The 20,138-nt window shown below is 40.2% G+C and overlaps 1 protein-coding gene across 2 annotated transcripts in view; it reads left to right on the forward strand.

Annotated features, from left to right (window-relative positions):
* Nucleotides 1-19,279, forward strand: part of PHKB (phosphorylase kinase regulatory subunit beta) — a 66,420-nt gene extending 47,141 nt beyond the window's left edge. For both annotated transcript variants that reach the window (XM_058813297.1, XM_058813298.1), the window contains exons 21-31: nucleotides 1,561-1,622; nucleotides 1,711-1,873; nucleotides 2,674-2,755; nucleotides 4,850-4,907; nucleotides 6,643-6,733; nucleotides 8,288-8,490; nucleotides 10,557-10,691; nucleotides 13,987-14,116; nucleotides 14,507-14,614; nucleotides 15,959-16,099; nucleotides 18,318-19,279. In XM_058813297.1, the coding sequence (XP_058669280.1) occupies nucleotides 1,561-1,622; nucleotides 1,711-1,873; nucleotides 2,674-2,755; nucleotides 4,850-4,907; nucleotides 6,643-6,733; nucleotides 8,288-8,490; nucleotides 10,557-10,691; nucleotides 13,987-14,116; nucleotides 14,507-14,614; nucleotides 15,959-16,099; nucleotides 18,318-18,455 (1,311 nt within the window). In that variant the 3' untranslated portion in view covers nucleotides 18,456-19,279. The remainder of the gene's footprint in view (nucleotides 1-1,560; nucleotides 1,623-1,710; nucleotides 1,874-2,673; nucleotides 2,756-4,849; nucleotides 4,908-6,642; nucleotides 6,734-8,287; nucleotides 8,491-10,556; nucleotides 10,692-13,986; nucleotides 14,117-14,506; nucleotides 14,615-15,958; nucleotides 16,100-18,317) is intronic.
* Nucleotides 19,280-20,138: the final 859 nt, after the last annotated feature.

The raw sequence follows: 20,138 nt of genomic DNA on the forward strand, positions 1-20,138 counted from the left end.
TCTTCCTATAGCAGATGCCATCACTGCCCATGGCAAACCTTTCATTTGGCTACAGGGCTGTTGTTGTTGTGATTTGGTTTGGTTATTGTTTTTTGAATTTAACTGCAATGACTTTCTTGCCTTGCAAGAAAGATTTATCAGACAAGAAATTTCTCCATCCACCTGTGTCCTTATTCTAAGCACTACTCTGGACAGCCATTGGGGAGTAAACTTTGCCTTCATACTCACTGACCTTCTGGAAAGATCTTTGTCCAATATAAACAGTAAGGAGTTGTTTTAAAGGGTTTAAGATGGTGACAGTCACTGGTCTTTGCTTTATTTGTTAGCCATTAAACAGAGCACATGGGAAGATACAAACAAATGTTTGTCTGACTTGAAGGCCAGTGGAGAAGGTGGTGGGTGCCTTTCCTGCTGGGCACCCTGTGCCTCTGCAGCAGCTGAGCTGCAATCTCTGTCCTAGGGGAGGATTTGGGACAAGAACAAGGGACATGTCTTAATTCCTGGTGTTTTCTTGAATACTTCATTTATTCCAACAAAATATATATTGATCTTTGTCAGTTGCATTCAGCTGCTTCATTTAGGTGCACATGTTAAACATGCCTGAGAGAGAATGTGTATCTCTAATTGGGTGAATGCTCTTTTTCTCCTATAAAGTATATCAAATCTGATTTAAAAATTTGTATGCTCAGAAGTTTTGTATCTCTTTTCTGATTATTACCTTCATTGTCATCATGTGTTCAAGCAGATGTGCAAGGCAAAGAATGAATGGCACCAGTAATAAAAGCAAAGCAGGGTTTTTATATTCTGTCATCTCACAGTGTAACAGATCAATGTTTTACTGCAACTCATGTACAATGAAAATGGAATATAAAAGTTCACAAAACACACTCAGTTTTATTTAGCTAATGAGAACAATCAAAAGCAGTCCTAAAAATGCTGTATTACAGTACATTTCCTCTGGCAGTAGATAAATGGGGAATTCCTATAAATTCAGAGTGAATGAATTGTAATGACATCAGATAAATGCAGCACTGAGTTTCAGCTCTGTAATCTTTTGAGATGTATTTGTAAACTGCATTTGATGTGCAAACTTAGGCCAGGCATGCTTGGATTGGGGAATGAGCAGAGAGTGGGAATGCTCTTTGTAGTTTTTGCCTGAAACATCAGTGAGGCTGACAGGAAAACTTCCTGGCCTTCAGCCATCCCTGGAGTAATGAGCTTTGGGCTCCAGAACGTGGGGACTGTGCAGGACTCTGAGGAAGGCAAATCCTCAGTCTCAGTGTTTCCATTTTGGGGTGGGCAGTGCTGGATGGAGCTGGACAGGACAAAAGAACAATGGAACACAAGCAAAAAGGAGACAGCAGCCCCAGGAGACTTCTGCTGCCTTAAGCTTTTTTTCCTCATGAAAGAGCAAAAATACTCTGAAAGCATAAAATATTTGGAACTTTAGTTAAAAAAAACTACTTTCTCAATGGAAACCAGCAGCAACATACTGAGATTAGACGACAGCTATATAGTTCTGTATATATTTTGAAATTTGTTTTCAATTTTTCATTGCAGACATTAATATCTGGAGCAGTTGTTGAACAACTTGACTTCCTAAGCATCACTGAAACAGAAGAGTAAGGCTATGTGTAAATAGTAGTGATGATTTATGTGATTATTAAAATACTTTCTGAACCATGAAGAAATTAAATACTTATTTTTCAGGGCTCCTGTATTTAAGAGTTTGGAGGAGCTGGATCTTCCAAAACATTCAAAAGTCAAGAGACAATCTAGTACTCCCAATGCTTCTGAACTTGAGCAGCAACCAGATGTAAATATTAATGACTGGAAAAACAAGTCAACATATGAGATCCTGCAGAAACTTAATGTAAGAAAACTTGCTAAAAGTACAGTGTAACTTCATTCTTGTGAAATAAGAAATTCTGTGCTGATACTCTTTTTACAGCAGCCTACTTAGTTCAGCATGATCAGTGTTGGGGCACAGCTAATAACATGAAATATCTGATATTCCTCTCCATACTCAGGGAATCCTCCTCTTTATCTCATCACAGGGCTCCTTGGCCCTTCATGTAACTGTTGGCTCTCAGTTCTCCCAGGTGCCCCAATCATCCCTGGTGCCCTCTGGATCCATTTCCATGTGTCCTAAGAACAGATATTTTATTGATAAACTGCTAATCAAAAGAGACTTGAGCAGTGGGTATTTACTAGGATGGACTGGGAACTTCTTAATAACATCAAGGGACAGTTCCAATCTGCCACTTGTTTCCTGTACCTAGAGGAAAACCACCAGTGACTGTTCTAGGTCTGGTATTGATACAAACACACCAAGTGTTCTGCTTGGTTCCCTATTTCATTACAAGCATTTTTGCTGTAAATTAAAGGAGTTGAGAATGAAAAATCAGGAAACTTTTCCAAGGTCAAATTATTACAGCTTAATATGATCCACAGAGAAGGCTCTTCAAGCAGCAGTGACAAGGATACAGCACACACAGGGTATGGGATAATTGTGAAATCCCCTTGAAAATAAAATAATTATACTTTTCCTTAAATTGAAAAGAAGAAAAGGCCCTTTGGTTTCACCTGAAATTTTTAATAGCTCTTCTGGCTTTGCTTCAGTGACAATCTGAAGGCAGTTTATGGTTCTGCTGTTGCTGTTTTTTATTTAAGGACTGCAGTTGCCTGGCAAGCCAAGTGTTACTCTCCAGTATATTGCTCAAAAGGGAAGGGCCGAATTTCATCACCAAGGAAGGTAAGAGCTCCTGCCATGGGACTGTCCTGAGGAAGCAGCTCTGTGCTCAGTTGCAATGAACAGGAATAATAGCTGTGCTTGCCAGCAGTTGTGGAGCTCTTTTCTCTGCCATTTAGAGCAATTTCTGCATTAAATAGGAGATGCAGATTGATGGTGTGGTGGGGAATGAGCTGCTGGATATATGAATGCTTTTAGACTGTTTGTAGGCCAGTGCTGTATCTGGTTGTAATTTTGAGTGCATAGATTAGAAAAAAAATACAGGATTTGCCTTTACAAAGAAAACAAACAAAAGACAAGTCTAAATGTCTTTAACAGTCTGTACTATATGAGGCTTTATACTGAATTTTTATTCTGCTTTGATGTAATCTCACTTCAGTTCAATGTATCTGTGAAGTTCTGGTTTTGTGTTATGGCTTTGTTTTAGAGCAGAGGGTCTAAATTTCTGTAATGTAATTCTGAGAAGGCCACTGAGGCTTTGGGGTTTTGTGCTGCAAAGTTTGCTGTTTTGTCTTTTTTCCCAAAGATTGCTTTCTAGTTGCCTTTTTATATATGATTACTGAGAAAAAGAGGGCTGTTCAAATCAAATAATATACTCTTAGTTATTCATCAAGCAGTGGGACTTCCCACCTCATGTTACAGAGTCCTGCTTCTTAATTTTGGTAGGAGATGGCTGCTTCATGTGGAGAAGAGCTGTCATATTGACATAAACATACATTATATCTGCATTGCTGTGTTAAAAAGATCATAGAATCTATAGGATATTCTGAGTTGGAAGGGACCCACAAGGATCATCATCCTTCACAGCACACCCCAGCCATCCCCCCATGTGCCTGAGAGCTTCCTGAGCTCTGCCAGACTGGTGCTGTGCCCTGGGGAGCCTGGTCAGTGCCCAGCCACCCTCTGGTGAGGAACCTTTTCCTGATCTCCAACCTAAACCTCCCCTGCCTCAACTCCAGCCATCTCCTTGAGTCCTGTTATTGGTCACAGAGTGAGGAGATCTGCTCCTGCCCCTCTGCTGCCCTGGTGAGGATCCTGCAGACCCAGTGAGGTCCCTCCTCAGTCCCCTCTGCTCTGGGCTCCACAAGCCAAGTCACCTCAGCCTCTCCTCACATGGTTTCCTGCTAAATCCTTCACCATCTTCCTGTGCCTCCTTTGGATACTTTCTAATATCTTTTTATCTTTCCTCTGCTGTGGTGCCCAAAATTGCCCACAGGACTGGAAAGCCACCTCAAGGGAATAAAGCCCCTTGGCTGGTAACCCAGTGCATTGCTGCAAGTCCTGGCTGCAATCTGCACATTAGGCCATGTGGGCTCTGCAGAGGCCTTTTCCAGCAGTCACCTGGAGTGTTGGGAGGCTTTGGGAGCTCAGGAGCTTCCTTTAGTCCTTTGCAGGTTGTGTTCTTTGCTCTAGAAACAGCTCAGGGCAGATTCCCTAACCCCTGTGAGCAAGCAGTGTTACCATTGCAACCACTGGGTCATGATGATGAACTTAAAAATGCTGTTGAAATCAATTAAATCCAAAAATGTGCAGTTGTGCCTCTGGGTGCTCAGAGCTACCTGTGCAGACCTCTCAGTGCCACCCCATGTGGAATGGTGGTGCTGATGACCTTTTTAACATGCACCTTGGATTGGATGGGCTGAGTCACTGACTGAGTTCTCTGCATGGACACTGCTGAGACTGACATTAGTAATCACCCAATCAATAAAACACAAATCTGAACACAGAGGCTGAAGAACTTTAGGTTCTGCAGTATGAGGATGTACTTTGTGATGGGGTGTACCATTATAGGCCAAATCTATATGTAGATTAATTTTCCCCAGTGTATTGCAAGAGCAGGTGATATTATAGGTGTCTCTACAGCAGGCACAGCAAATTCAGCTGAAATCTGGTTTGGCTTTTTCATAAGAACATAAACTAGGAGATGGGACTTGATTGCATCTGAATTTTAGATGTACAGCATAATAGATAAGTGCTTTATAAAGCAGCTTCAGAATTAACTGGTCTCATCATACTTGCCTTATTACTATTAAGTGAAAGCCTGTGCATCTTTTTTTGCTTGTGTTTTGTTTTCTTTTCTTTGTTCATTCCCTTTAGGTACTGTTGCTGAGCACATTGAAAGAATCTACAGACGAGCTGGCAGCAGAAAGCTCTGGTTTGTATACAAATATCATGTTCCTTCTGGCTTACACCAGTTTTGTTTTCCTAATGTTTTTATAGAAAGTAAGGCTGGATTCTCACACACTTAAAGGAGGAAAATGGCAGCTTTCCTGACAGTTGTATTGGTGCATGGCAGCCGAAGGTCTGGTTTAAAAAATGAAGAAGCAGTTTCTTACTGTTATCTTTTGAAATACAAAACCAATAGGCTGGTTTTGCACTGAGTGCTATTGCCAATACACAGGCCCCATTACATTGAAATAATGTGAGAAGAATGTTAATATTCTTATTTCTTACAGGGCATGAAAAAATATTGTCAATAGCTCCATGTAGGAAGGCTGGTGATAAGATATAAATCATTTAAGCTGATGCACTAACTCAGATTTATTGCCCTGAAGTCATTTGCTTTGAGCCTGACTTTGACACTTTAAATAACTTTAAAAGGTTTCAGCAAGTAGGTTGATATTTACATGTTGTTTATTAATTTCTTTGCCCTGAAGCTCAGTAGCAGTTTAATTTCTTTTTATCAAAGTCAAGCCTGTCCTGAACTCTGTTCTCTCAGTCTGTAACTATTCCTAACAGGTCAGTAAATATAAATTTGGTTTTTGTTTTTGTCTCTACATACGGTTAAATGGGCCTTTGCCAATAATGAGGTAGACCCAAAATACCTTGATGGTATTTTTTGTAATTAATAAAAATCAGAAGTATTTTTAGGAACAAAATATGTAAACTGTTTTCATTTCTCTTCCCTGATTGCCATGTGACACACATATAGGTTGGTGTTGCGCTACAGTGCTGCATTTGCACAGAAATTTTCTTCTTCTATAACCCCACATATTACTACTTTACTGGTACATGGGAAACAGGTAAAGTGCCCAGAAATCTGAAGTGCAGCTCTGTGAGATTTTTTTTTATTTTGCTTATTTGCATTTTGATTGTATCAGCTAATGCATTTTTGAAATGCTTTGCTCTTGATCTTAAGGAGTGTGTAGCACTTTTTACAGGAATCAACATCAACTGTTTGAGTTTTTTACTAACACCTTAGAATATTACAGCTTATTCCTCATCTCTGTGAATAAATGATTCTTAGTAACCTCAAAACCTATGCTAGAAAAGCTCAATTACAGTTCTGTTAGGTTTGTATTTTGTCAGGAAATTGCTATTAAATGTGTTCATATCTTTAACCACCTACTGCATACCTAGAAAAATGTGGTTCTTAGAAGTTACAGCTTGTTTTAACCTGGCAGGTGACACAAGCCTCTTCTTTTCATGCTGCACATGCAAAATATTACCTCAGCATGGAACACACAGCAAGGCTTTGGTGTTATGTGTTATACTTTCTCTTGCAAAATCTTTCTGACTCTTTTAAATAGATTTTAAAATTACCAAAGTTATTTTGCAAAATGATGAAAATGTCGTAAAAGAGGAGCTGGCATTTCTTACCTGCCTTTGGTTAAGATGGTGTTGAGAAGAGAACAAGAAGCTTTTTATGGAACTGGTAGTTTAATGAGTTCTAACTAAATATATTTCTGATCCATTAACCTATATCTGAACTAAAAAATGAGAACCTACAGAAGATTGCATAAAATCCAATCCAAATTCCACTTTGTACATACTGTATGTATTCACTGAGTTAATTTTGAGATTCTGCTGTGGCAGACTGCAGCTTTCTATCTGAATTCATTAAACTAGCATGTGATATGTAGTGGGATTGCTCTGTTTTCTGCCCTCAGGTCTGTTGTGCGCTTCGCAGCAAGTCTTTTAGGTAAACTAGTGGACAGCCTTGCACCATCTATTACTAATGTTTTAGTTCAGGGCAAGCAGGTAAGTCTTTGCTCCTCAGAACTGCATTAAGGAATGATAACAGAAACTAAACAAATGGCTTGTTCATTTTCAAGGCCTCTGATGCTTCTTTTAAAAGTATGCAATGGCTTAAAAAAAACCTTACCAAAGAAGAGAAATCCAGAGAAAATAAATATGTGTTTAATAATTGTATTTGGAATTGAATAATAATTTTAATTAATGAAAGAATAAGACTGAAAAGACTGTTCAGCATTTATGGAAGACAGGAAGGGGCATGATTTCTGAAACTCCTTGGGTTTAAAGTCTCTGGGGAGACCTTGGAAACCCTTCCAGTGCCCAAAGGGGCACATAGAGCTGGAGAGGGACTTTTGACAAGGACATGTAGAGACAGGACAAGAGGGAATTGCTTTAAAATGAAATAGGGCAGGTTCAGATTAGATCTTAGGAAGAAACTCTTCCCTGTGGGAGTGAGGAGAGCCTGGCACAGGCTGCCTGGAGAAGCTGTGGCTGCCCCATCCCTGGGATGTTCAGGTTGGATGGGGTTTGGAGCAGGAATGTTGTAACATGATGATCTTTAAGGTCCCTTCCCACCCAAACCTTTGTGTGATTGCATCTATATGCCCTCTTACTTGACAAAAGTAGATGAAGTATAAAGGCATCTCTTAAAAGACTTCTTTAATGAAAATGTAATCATTTTCTGTGTGATTGAGCATAACACAACACATGGGTGGCAGCTGAGCAAAAGGTCTGTCAGGGTTTTCTGTTTCAAAGAAAGTTTGTATTTTTTCCTTTCCTAGGAGAAGATTGTTTTTCTTCCCCAGCACAGTAATTTTAATTAAATTCATGAACAGTTGCTTCTAAATAATACAAATTGAATATTTCTGTATTTTTGTGTTAAATATGTGTATGTGTATACCTGCTGACATGCAATGTTGTTGTCTTACTCCAGACTGAGGTCTGGGTTTGTGCTTCTGGTGCTGCTCAGCTGTAGAGGAGGTCACACCTGCATGCAGCAGAATTTGAGGCTATTGGCAACTTTTTAACCTAACATCCTTTCCTTGGTCTTTATTACAGCAGAAAAACTAGTGTTGCTGTCTTAATGACAGTAGATTAAAAACAAAACAGAATTCTAATAAAATTCCTTTTTTGTGGTTAAACAATCTGGTACCAGCAATATATTTTCTTAAAATTAAGGCTGTAACTTTTAGCATGCTAGTAGAAATAAGAAAACAAAACTATAAATTTAATTCTGAATTTTAATTGAGTTCTACAGCTGAAATGTATGAAATTATATAACTGTCTAAACCTCTTGTACAGTCCTGATTATAAAGCAGTGGTCTTGTATTTTTATTTTAATTTGGAAAAATAGATTCCATATTCACTGTGGTTGTTATTGAAGTTTATTACTTCAATAGCATCTAATTAACAGTATTAACAAGCATCAGCCATTGACTTAAAATCACCCTTGTATTGTGAAACTTTTAACAAACAAAGGAAAGTTGGTGCAGTTTAGTTTCTGAATTGCTTTGCTGTTCTTGCTGCCCCAGCCTCTGAATTGTTTTCCCTGTGCCACAGGTGACGCTGGGAGCGTTTGGCCAGGAGGAAGCTGTTATCTCTAACCCCTTATCACCCGCAGTGATTAAGGACATGATCTATGATAAATGCCGGCTGCAGGATGAAAGAGAGGCTGTGCTGCAGCAGGAGCTGGTCATCCACATTGGCTGGATCATCTCCAACTCCCCAGAACTCTTCAGTGGAATGCTGAAGATACGGATTGGGTCAGTAAAGCAGGGGAATGGAGACTTCAGAGAGCCACAAACCTGAATCAAGGTTCAAACATCATCTACCTGCCACCTGTTCTCTTTGTTCTTTGACAAGGTGACCTACAAACAGGCTGTGCTGGCGTGCTGTCACATTCCATGGTATCTGCACTTACTTTGCTACCCACAGAAGTTAATTATTTTTTTCACATTTAGGAAGAGACATGCATTTGAATAAGCACTCCTTTGAAGAGGCCAGGTGCTACTGACTGAGATTTACTGAATCACTGAGCATGCTTTAGAATCAGAACTTAAGTGTTTCATTTTCCATATTTTTTTCCATAGAGAAAAATACAGCATTTCAGCACTGAAGGTAGATACCAGCAGCCTTTTTTCTAGCATACAAGATTCATATTTCTTCTTTAGCAGTACATTCCAGTCATCATAAAACAAAAAATTGCCTGTATTACATTTAACTGGAAGTATCCTTTTGCACTTAAATGCTTTTCTGTCCCCTCCACAGATCCATGTTGCTCCTCTTTCCTCCCCTTCCTTATTCTCTATAGCTAATCCTTTTTGCAATTTTTTTTTTCTTTCTGCCAAGGTTAATGCTAGAGATTCAATTTCCTTTATTTCAGTGTTATCACCCACTCCAGTGAGCAAAATTAACCTTCTCACAGAAATGCCGTTCCAGTTTGATAATGATTTGATTTATTGTTATTGATTTGTTTTCAGGGTTTCATGTTGAAATAGATCAAGTTTCTGACAGCCCTATTACTGTAAAAACTCCCAACCAAGTGACTTGAATTCACCTCTTATCAGTGAAGAGCTCAGCAGAAGGTCCACCCTTGACTTTGGTGTGGCTTGCAGGCCACTGCAAAGGAAAATACCAGTGAGGGACTCGCACACAGACACAGCTGAGGCATGAGGGGGGAAAGAACTCCTGAGCCAGCTGTGTTGTTCATCAGTAATAAGAGAAGGGCTCATCACCTGCTAAATTAAATGAAAGTAGCATGTTCTGCTAATGTAATGGACCTCAATACTCCCTGGTATCTTGCACCTCCCAATGCACAGTCCTGGAAACCTCAGATGTAATCAACACTGCATCAGCTGGCCAGGCATCTCCAAATTGTGTGTAGTTCCTAAGAACTCCCTGGGAAGGAGTGTGACTTGACTTATGTAAGCAGAAACATTCTGCACCTGGGTAGCTAAACAGGTAAATGACCATGGAATGTGGCTGTGGAGATGACAGCCTGAATCTCTCACTGCATTTTCAGATAAACACAGAAAGGCTCTGATGTACCCAAGCCTTGATCAGCTGTTATGGACTGTTTGAAGAAAAGCTAGTTCAGTTTCCTTTTGTTAGGAATGCCTACTGGAATTGAACCAGTGGAGAGGGTAAGAGGCTGAGCTCTGTGCTTACCTGGCTTCTGATGTACCTTGTTTCATCTTTGATATTGCATCAGAGGCTGGAGCACTGCTTTTACATAATGTGCACAATAAAACTCAGCATTTTCCTTCAACACTTTGCCAAGTTCTGCCCCTCTGATACCTCAGGCTAAAAATCTTCACTGTTGCTATATTTTTATTGAATCAAATTTTTTTCAAAAAGGAGCAGAAAAAGAAAGTGTGATAGATTGCAAAATTGAATTTCAAAGGCTAAAACTAGAAATAAGCCCTGAAGTCTTGGTAAATGTAAAATATTGTAAATTTTATGGCTTTTTAAAACTCATCAGCAAAATGCATATATAGGCAGAGCATAATTCTGAATAGGAATTTGAACATCAAAAGGCAGGTAAATGTTGGTTTTAATGAACATGGAATACAGGGAATGTAGTCCAATCAATCTTCTCTATGGAAAACATGGTCCACAACACATTTCTTAATTGCATTATCCCTTTCAGTTTGTATCATGTTCCAATCAAACAGGAAGAGTAGGAGAATATTTGTCTGATATTTTATGCAAGTCCTGACAGCCAAATAGCAGGATTGTGTGGAATTCTTAGGAGCTGTTTTATTAGACTAATTTTTCCTATTTGGAAACTTTGTATTTAATGACTAACTCTATTCCTCTCCTTGTGTAGATGGATTATCCATGCTATGAAGTATGAACTGCAGATCAGAGCTGGGGAGATGCCAGCCAAGGACTTGTACCAGATGTCCCCCAGCGAGGTGAAGCAGCTCCTGCTGGACATTCTGCAGCCTCAGCAGCCGGGCAGGTAACGGGGGCTGAGCTGGGGCTCCTGATTTCATTCAGAACAGTTCAAGTACATTTCATTCCTGAGCTGCTTTGTGTGCACCTGAAATCACCAGGCATCTGTAATCATCTGTAATTTTTAAAGGGAAGATAGCAAAAAAACACTTTTTCATTCTTTCACATGGGCCCAGGTTATAGAATTGTTTCTTTTCTATTGCATATTCCCTTTTCAGCTTTATCTTTGTGGAAATCTCTTTACTGCCAGAGAATAGAGATCTGTGTGCTATAATGTGAACTGTTACACTCTTTGATGTGGGGAAAGAAGCCAAAAATTACTCAGTACCTCCACTTAAGTGACTTGTAGGAACAGTTTATCTGTTCAGTGCCTGCTTTCTTCTAGGTTATTATATGAGTAAGAGCAGATGTTCTCTAGAATTCTTAAAAGATAGTGGTACCGCCTGAAAGTTGCAATCTTTTCTCCAAGCTGTAACCAGCTGCAAAAAAGAACATTCATTGTGATACCAGGTATGCAAGACAAAAGTTAAAATTGCAATATTTCCACTTAACTTTATTGATAAGAGTGAAGTCAAAGCTCTTCCTCTTGGTTTTACTTCTGGTTAAGTTAAACTTTGGCACATAATATTGCTGATAATTTCCACAGTCCTTGACTGAATGGGTGATGGGCTTTTCCTCTCAACAAAGAGGAGTTACAGCACACATCCTGCTGTTTATGTTCCTGCTTCATTCAAAACACACCTGTGTCTTTTCCCAGTCTATAATCCCTGAGAAAAGAGCTGCTTCAGTCACTGCCTCATCTCTCAGTCCCACGGGCTCTGTTCTGCATCTCCCAGATGCTTTGCAGAGCCTTGGCTGTGCTGAGCAGTCCTTGCTGCTGCCTCTGCTCATGTTGGTGCTGCCACTGTCCTGTGAAGCCACAGCAGAACCTTTTGCAGCATTCTCCACTCAGTATTAATGCTCTTTAGGAAGCACTTGCTCAGTCTCAGTAAGGAATTCAAGCACCACCTTTTGTCAGAGATTTTACCTGCACTGCCACAGCTGCTGCTGCTTTTGATGCCTGTAACACACAAGGTAGGTCACTGAAGGGCACTGGCTTGAGTTTCTGAGGATGAGGATTCTTTGTGTGGTTATCTGAGTACAAAAACTCAGCAGCATATCCTTCAAATCTTTCAGTCTTCTAACTTCTTTTCTAACTTCTTCCTGTACAGTATTGCTAACTCATTTTTCCTTGCCCATTAGTGACTTGTTTTTACAAGTTTTCTTCCTGACAGGAAATACAGAATACTCCTTATCTTTTTCCTCCTCCTTTTCTTTTTTTCTTTTTGAGGACAGTTTTTCCTACTCTTAGGATATTTTTAGAAAAAAAAATCTTTGGTAAAGTGATACCATAGCTCACTGCCAATTAATTTGTCATACAGAAAGGGCTAATGGTCTATTTACCTCCCTAACAGTCTCTCCACAACTCACCTCTCTCCAGGTTTTCACAGAAGACATTTTTGCAAGCACAGACTCCACATATTACACTTTTTAATCTATTTATGTGGGTCACAAGAGTGCAAGAAACTCTTTTTTAAACAGAGCATTGTTATTTTAATGGTCCAAACAGTTCTGAAACTCACTTTGCTTATTCAGTTTGCAAGACTCTCTTCCTGACCCTATTAATGTAGGTGGGTCAGAGCATTTCTGACATCTTCAAATTCTTCTTTTTTTGTCTTAAGAAAACAACTTGTTATTTTTAATACACCAGTGATCTTTTTGCTTTTATGGAAGTTTTCTTATCCTAATCCAAGGACAGAGCTGTACAGAGAATAAGATGAAACTGCCATAGTAGACATGACTTTTTGGTAGTTTAGTGTTTAATTGAGAGGTGATTTATGAGAAACTTTTTCTTACCTTGCCATGTTTATCCAATACAGTTATACAGGGAAAGAGCCCACATTGCATGTTGGCTTAGCCCTGGCTTTATAGGGTTAACTTTAAACATCTCCTTTGTTCTCAGAATGTGTATCCCAATTACACAGAGCTCAAACCTGCTCAGAAAATGCACCACCTAGTGATAATTTTTCCCTTTTATTCTTAAAAACAAAACAAAACAAAAACAAAACACAGAAAAAACCTAAACCAACACACTGTCTGCTTTGTCTTGTGGTGTAGCTGGGACTGAGCTACACTAAGAAACTTAACTGTAAAACCATGCATGCAGTTGTCAGAATTATTCTTTTCTTTACTGGTTGTATCTCAGAAGGAATTCTCACAATTTCTCCAGTATTTCATAAGAGTTTTTAATGCAAGATATTTTAGCAATTTCATCCAGCACACTGGTGTCTGCAGGAACAGATAATTTTATAGACAAGTGTTTTTATTCTAAGCATGTCATGTTAATCTCCCAATACATATGGAGCAAAACCTAAACCCCCAAGGTTATTAATGCTGAATTCATTTGAGCCAGGCTGAGAAAGGGCTGCAAAACAACATTGTTCAAGTTGACCAGGGAATTTCCCTTTTTTTTTTTTCTTTTCAAGCAGCCTACCAGAACCAGGTCTCAGAAATACAGAAAGGCAGGAGGCATGTTGCAAAGCAGGAATTTAATTGTAGTTTTTCTAAAAAATAATGTGTACTGATTTTTCTACTTAAAATTCAAAAAGCATCTAAGGACTAAGTAATTTGAGGAACTCCTCTCTGTCAAATACATTCAGGACAGCCACACAAGACTTAAATTTACCTGGTGAATCCAGTAATTAATTCATACCCATGGATGCTAGTTCTTCAAGTTCCATTGCTGGTGTTTTAAACATTTTGGCTAAAGCCCCATTTCTGTAGTAACACTGAGAAGAAAAAACAGGAAAATTAAATTCCATACTTGATAGCATAAGTAAAAAAGAAAAAAGCTGGTATACTTCTGAAGGCAAAAAGGATTTGTGATTCATGAAGAATGTGACTCAGTTTGCTCAAAGCCTTAGTTTTACAAAACCATTCTGTTGAATTTTCTAAATTTGCAGGCCACTTGTTTTCTACAGACCATCAGGAAAAACCCCTGCCCTCAACAATTCTGCTGCAATGCATTTTTCTTATATGATTAGACCTGATGAATTTGATCTGCTACTGTTACTGGCCTGCACTGGGTGGATTTCAGAGCTGCTGCTTCTTCTGCAGCTCCATGAAGCACAGCCAGCCCCAGGGGTGCCCCTGTGCTCTCTGCATGTGAGCCCTGTGCTGTGTGTGCAGCAGAGGGGTCTGTCCTGCTCAGCTGCCAGGCTGTGAGTGCAGGTGTGCTGAGCTGTCCCCTCCTGTGTCCCCAGGAGCTGGCTGAACAGGAGGCAGCTGGATGGCTCCCTGAACAGAACTCCTGCAGGCTTCTACGACCGCGTGTGGCAGATCCTGGAGAGAACCCCCAACGGCCTCATCGTGGCAGGGAGGTTCCTGCCCCAGGTAATCCCACACACGGGCTCAGCCCCTGCTGTTCCACCTGCCCAGCTATGGTGAAATTATCATTAATGGCTATTTGTGCCATCATGTTTTACTTAGAGTAACTTGGTAATTGGGAAAAAAAAATTCAAGTTTTCTATTTCATTAGGAGTAAAATACAATTGGGATAGAATGAAAGCAAATAATTTCTATTAAAGCACATTTATAAAACTGTAAGTGTAGAAGATTCTTTCCAAGTCATGAACTCTGAAATCTGCAGCCTTTTTGATCCTACAAAAAGGTTATTATTTCTTAGTTGAATATTATTTGTTCAGCAAGCCAGTAGGCTCTGCCTGGGGGTGGCTTTGATTTAATACATGTGGTCTTTTAATAAAAGTATGGTTTGTTTTCCAGCAACCAACCTTATCGGATATGACGATGTATGAAATGAACTTTTCCCTCCTAGTTGAAGATATGCTGCAGAACATTGACCAGCCTCAGTACAGGCAGATCATCGTGGAGGTCTGTGGCCAATAATCAATGACATTTTATACTGTGCACTAGTATGTTACAGCCTAAAACAAAAAAATAACCTAGACTCAAATATCTGAAGAAACAGGATTTTCCATAGAAACACTTGCTTCAGAGGTTTTGATGATTAAACAGGTTCCTGTTACATGTTCAGAACAGAGTGAGTTCATGGTGTTCTTCCCCTTCAGCAAATATTAATGACACTAGCAATACAGTTAGGTCAGAGGAGGTAAAAATCTAATAATTCCAGAGTAGCTTTCCTTCAAGTCCTTAGCCTGTGCCTTTTCCTAACAATTTCCCAGATCTAAGGAAAACTGAAATAAAATAACCAGCTTGCCCCCTGAACGATTCTTCTTTCCCTTTGTGCTCAGGGTGCCTCGTGAGTAGCTTTGCACTACTGAGTCAGCCACCTTCCCATTGCCTTGTGTTCCCCATCCTCACAGGAGGGCAAGAGGCTGTTTAAATCCTTCCCCCAGTGCTGTTTAAATCCTTCCCCCAGTGCTGTTTAAATCCTTCCCCCAGTGTTGTTTAAATCCTTCCCCCACTGCACACAAGGTTTGCTTTTAGAACAGAGCAGGAGCACTGCACTGTTGGTACCTGGTACCTTCAGCAGCATTCACTGTTAGTGCCCAGGTCTGTGCCCCTGTGCCTGTGAGTGCCCCTCCCCAGAACATCCCACCCCAAACTCTGCCTCACAGCTCATGCTCAGCCTGCTTGCTGGAGCACCCCCAGTTTTTGCTAAGAGATAAGAAAATTCCCAAACCCAAGGTGGCCAGTGCAGACTCCACTGCTTGCCTGCAGGTGTTACAACAGAACACTCTTCATGTTCACCTTCCTATTTTAAACCCTTTTCAGATGTAAGTAACATCAATTCTGATGAGCTGAGGCTTTACTGCTGGCTGTTCTCTTTGGTTTTGATAAACTTTGTCATAACAGAATTTTAGCATCTGTGATTGTGCCTCAGAACACCAAATGCTGAGGTTCAGTGTTTGCTGCCTTTCACTCTCTCCACAGGATTTGTGCAGCCACAGAATGAACTGAATAAAATAGAAAATAACTTCCCTGGCTCCCAGCCAAGCTGGATGTTAATGTCAATCATTTGCACCATGCCCTTACCCAGGCAGTCCCCAGCAATTGTAACCTTTGATAAAAGCCTGCTTTTCCAGTGATTCTTTTATCCAAGTCAGGATTCTATTATCTGTGCATTATTACCTGTGCCATTATTAAATGGCTTCCTGCTTGAGAGAGGCATATGCAGTTACTAACAGTGCTATTATGTAACCTGAATTTTAAAAAATGAAATTTCAAGCCTTACAATCTTTTTCTGCCTTCTAGTTGCTGATGGTTATATCTGTTATTCTGGAGAGAAATCCTGAGCTAGAGTTCCAGGACAAAGTGGACTTGGACAAGGTGGTGCAAGAAGCATTTCATGACTTTCAGAAAGATCACAGCAGTCCAAAGGGAGCTGAAAATCAAGTGAGTAAAATATTGCTGTCTTACCAAATTTACCATTCTTATTGAAGTTACTTCTAAATGTTAATTCTGTGCAGTTCAGAGTAAAAAGCAATTGACAGAAGTTCAGAATGGAAAACAAATAAGAAATTAATATACCCAAATGCTGCCTAGGTCTGCAAAGAGCCTCTAAGCAGAGATGAAAGAGGTGCGCTTTATTGCTGAGTTGTAAATTCAAAATGCTACAGTAAGGAAAATACTTTGTGTTCCATGGCTCTGAAATGGGGCTAGCAGTGAGCTGGGAGAGTTCTCCTCAAAGGGGAAAGGATTCATTAAGGAGGGGCACTAGAACTGAGAAGAGTTAAAAATAAAAGAAACTAAAGTTCAGCAAGGAAGTGTGAACTTAGGATCTTATGAACACAGAGACTAAGAAAACTTTAATAACCAAAGAATTCATATTGACAGTATTAAAGTAAGAACTTGAGATACAGAACTGTTCTTAGTTACTGATTTTTCTGTTAGATTTGCATTCATTAACTGGCAAAAGTTTGACTAAAATTCAAATAAAGGAATAAATGCTTTTAGTATTTTCTTCACTAGAATTACAGGTTTTATGCTTTAAAGATCTCTGGATAGTCTCAGTACAAGTTTTGGTGCCTCAAAGCTCTGAAATTCTGTAATAAAGCCAGGTTTATTGGCCTGGTAGAAGGAGGAGATGAGATAGAACAGTGGGACAAGTCCCAGAGCTACTGAGGATCATCCTCCTCACTGCAGCTGGCATTTTATTGTGGACCATATATTTGAAGTTATCTGTGCTGCTCTGAAGGATGTGTTGATTCATAACATTGACAGGCAGCAGCCCTTCCTCTTGCTGAATTTTTAGTTCCTTTAAAAGATGAGGAAGGATGTGCTGCTTAAGAGCTCTTTCAAATGTTTCAGTGTTCACTCTTGTGCCACTGATTTTTTGTACTAAGATTTGAAAGCAAGGCAGATAGGCAGCCCCAGCAGTGTGTCAGTTTGCACAATGCCTTTGTTTAGAAGTAACACAATTTCCTGGAAGTGAATGATCCTTTTGGTCCATGTTGGAGGGCAGTGACTCTGTGGCCATCATACACACAAATGGCTCTCAAGTGCTAGCTCCACACAGCACCTGGAATATGGAATTTGTTGCTGACTTTTGTCACAAGCTGCAAATCCCCAATGGCTACAAACAGAAAGGGAAATTCCATGCAAACCCCAGTTTTTATTTGTGCTGCTCTGGCCTCTGTTGAAGTGATAGATTTTTTTTTTTTCTCCAAGCCCAGACCTACTTAGAATAATGCCTTTTTGTCTCTCAGAAAGAGCCTCCAATTTAGAGTTCTGAGTAATATTTAAGATTGTTGTTGGAAATTCAGCTCCTTGCATGGAAATTTTCTGGAACCTGGCTCTCCCATATTCCCAGGTGGATCCCTGCTGGCAGTGGCTGTAACCCTGGCTGGGATTGTTCTTAGGGTGCTGCCTCAACGTTTCCTAACACTGCTAAAATCTCCTGATCTGTCTGAAATATGGTCTTCCCTTAAATGGATTTGCAAATACTTTGAACTTTGTTGATTCCCTGTTAACATGTAATAAATATCCAAAGTATTTATTCTAGTATGTTCAGACACACCCTAAAACTACAAAAGTCTTATTACTTTCTCCACACAATCTCTGCCCTTGATTAATAAAAGTAACCAATTTCCTCAATTAAGGCATTAAACCTTTTTTAGAGCAGCTAATACATAATTTGAGAGTAAGCAGGTGTTTTAATGTCACTAACTGAGAAAAACAGGTGTTCAGTGAAGGACACCTATTTTGGTGATCTGATTAATGAATGAGTTCATGTGCTACCTGTGGTTTGGATCTTGGATTCTTTCCTTCTGAATAAATCTTCAGTCAGTTTACACCTCATGTACACCCAAGGCCCTGGCTCACCATTCCCCCACACAGCTGCATGTTTCAGCAGAGCAGTTGTTCTCTGACAGCTCTGACATTTTCAGAAATGCTAAGAAGGTGGAATCTGTGCAGTCCTGGAAAACTCAGTGAGGAAAGAGAAGCAGGTAAGTACATATGGGAGATTTCTGAAAATTGAGCAGAGTTATTCTCTAGTTTTAGAGTCCAAAAAGCACATTTGCATTTTGAACATATCTGATGTTGCTCTTGTTTGCCTGTGTGTGGCTGCTTTGCACATTCACACTAATGGCAGCCTCTGTTCCCTCTGCAGAGTGACATGACTGCATTCTACAACACCCACCCACTTGGAAAGAAGGGAACTTGCAGCTACCTGAGCAAGGCTGTGATCACTTTGCTGCTGGAAGGGGAAATGAAATCAAGCCACGATGATCCTTGCACCATTAGCTAAGGCTGGCACACAGCACAGCAATTGTTGCTTTACTTAGTGCTCCATTTTTCAGGCCAATTCTAAGGGACTGGTTTGAAGGGTGACCCTGGCTAGTGACACAAATGCATCCTCTCCTTTGCTGAAAGAAGTGCCATTAAAGATACCAAGTGCCACCAGATTATCTCCTTTCTCAGCTATGCAGCATGAAACTGAGCACATGAAGTTAGTCCTGTGGTATTTGATTAAGTTGAATGGAAATGTATTTATGATTTTAAAAATGCATCTACTGTAGCAGGTAAATTCAAGGGAAGGCAGTATGAGATTTTGTCTTTATACCTCTATTTATTTATAATTGCAAACAAGTAGAAAATAAATTAATATGCATACCAATCAGTGTGGAAATACAAAAACTGGATTATTTTCTTATTATTCTACAAACAAATTGGAGGTGAAGTATTTGTTATTCTCTTAAGGTTTTCTTTATCAGTTCAAGTGAGAGCATTCATTTAATGTGTTGGGGTTTTTAATTTACAGGCTGGTAACTTGATATACAGGTTTCATCCTAACAGAGCAACTTTTTATCTCTAGCAATACACATCACTCTATTTTCCCAGTTGTTATTTAAACATCTGTAAGTTAACAAGGGAAATGTAACACAATAAAAGTTTGTTTTTAAAAAAAAAGGCAAACAAGCTGTATTTAAATTAAAATCAATGAAGAAATAACTTTGTATTACATATGTTATCATGGTGTAAAAGAATCCAAGATACACTTATTTATCTCCTAAATGTGTGAAAACACTGTATGCTATATGCTTTATTTTGGTGAAATAATAAAAAGCAAATGCTTGTAAAAAAGAAAAAGCTGTCAGAAATACTCTTAAGTGCCATGCAAAGAGCCTCCTGCTGACTGCAGTGGCCACCTTTGACCTGCTACTGGAACCACCTCGCAGCACTGAAGTGCCACTTTCAGCAGCACACAACACAATTAAGCTCTAGATCAGATCCTTAAACATTTTGCTAATTAACCTGCTGCTGAGGAGCTGCAGCTCCTTGTGAAGGAGCTGCTGGCACACTGCTGTCACAGGCAGCTGCTTGCAGAGGGCAAAGCCCCTGGTCCCTTGCTGTCCCCTTGCTGTGACACACTTCCCTGGGCAAGCAGGGGGGTGCCAGGGCCCGGGGAAGCAGAGCCAGAGGACACCCCGTGGCTCAGGGGGGCTGGGGAGTGCCTGTCCCTGGAGCAGCAAGGAGGGGACAGCTCAGCAGCAGCCCCAGCTGGCAGCAGTGCTGAGCACTGCCTCACCACGGCTTCCAGCAGTGCAACAGGACCTGGCACTTTACTGCATTACTGCCCTGGGGGTGAGCTACCAACAGCATTACTGCCCTGGGAGTGAGGTACCAACTGCATTACTGCCCTGGGGGTGAGGTACCAACTGCATTACTGCCCTGGGGGTGAGGTACCAACTGCATTACTGCCCTGGGGGTGAGGTACCAACTGCATTACTGCCCTGGGGGTGAGGTACCAACTGCACTGGACTCCCCTTGTCCTTTCTGTTCCATGGTGCCTGCAGCTGGCCCTGGCTCAGTGATCACATGAGCACCAAGATCTCTGCTTCCAGCAGATTTTACCAATAATATTTGAAATGAACATGTCTCTGGCCATATAATACAGAACATAACTCTTGTCTGCAAACTGTAAATCCTA

Source organism: Ammospiza caudacuta, chromosome 13 (genome assembly GCF_027887145.1).
Source record: "Ammospiza caudacuta isolate bAmmCau1 chromosome 13, bAmmCau1.pri, whole genome shotgun sequence".
NCBI lineage: Eukaryota > Metazoa > Chordata > Aves > Passeriformes > Passerellidae > Ammospiza > Ammospiza caudacuta.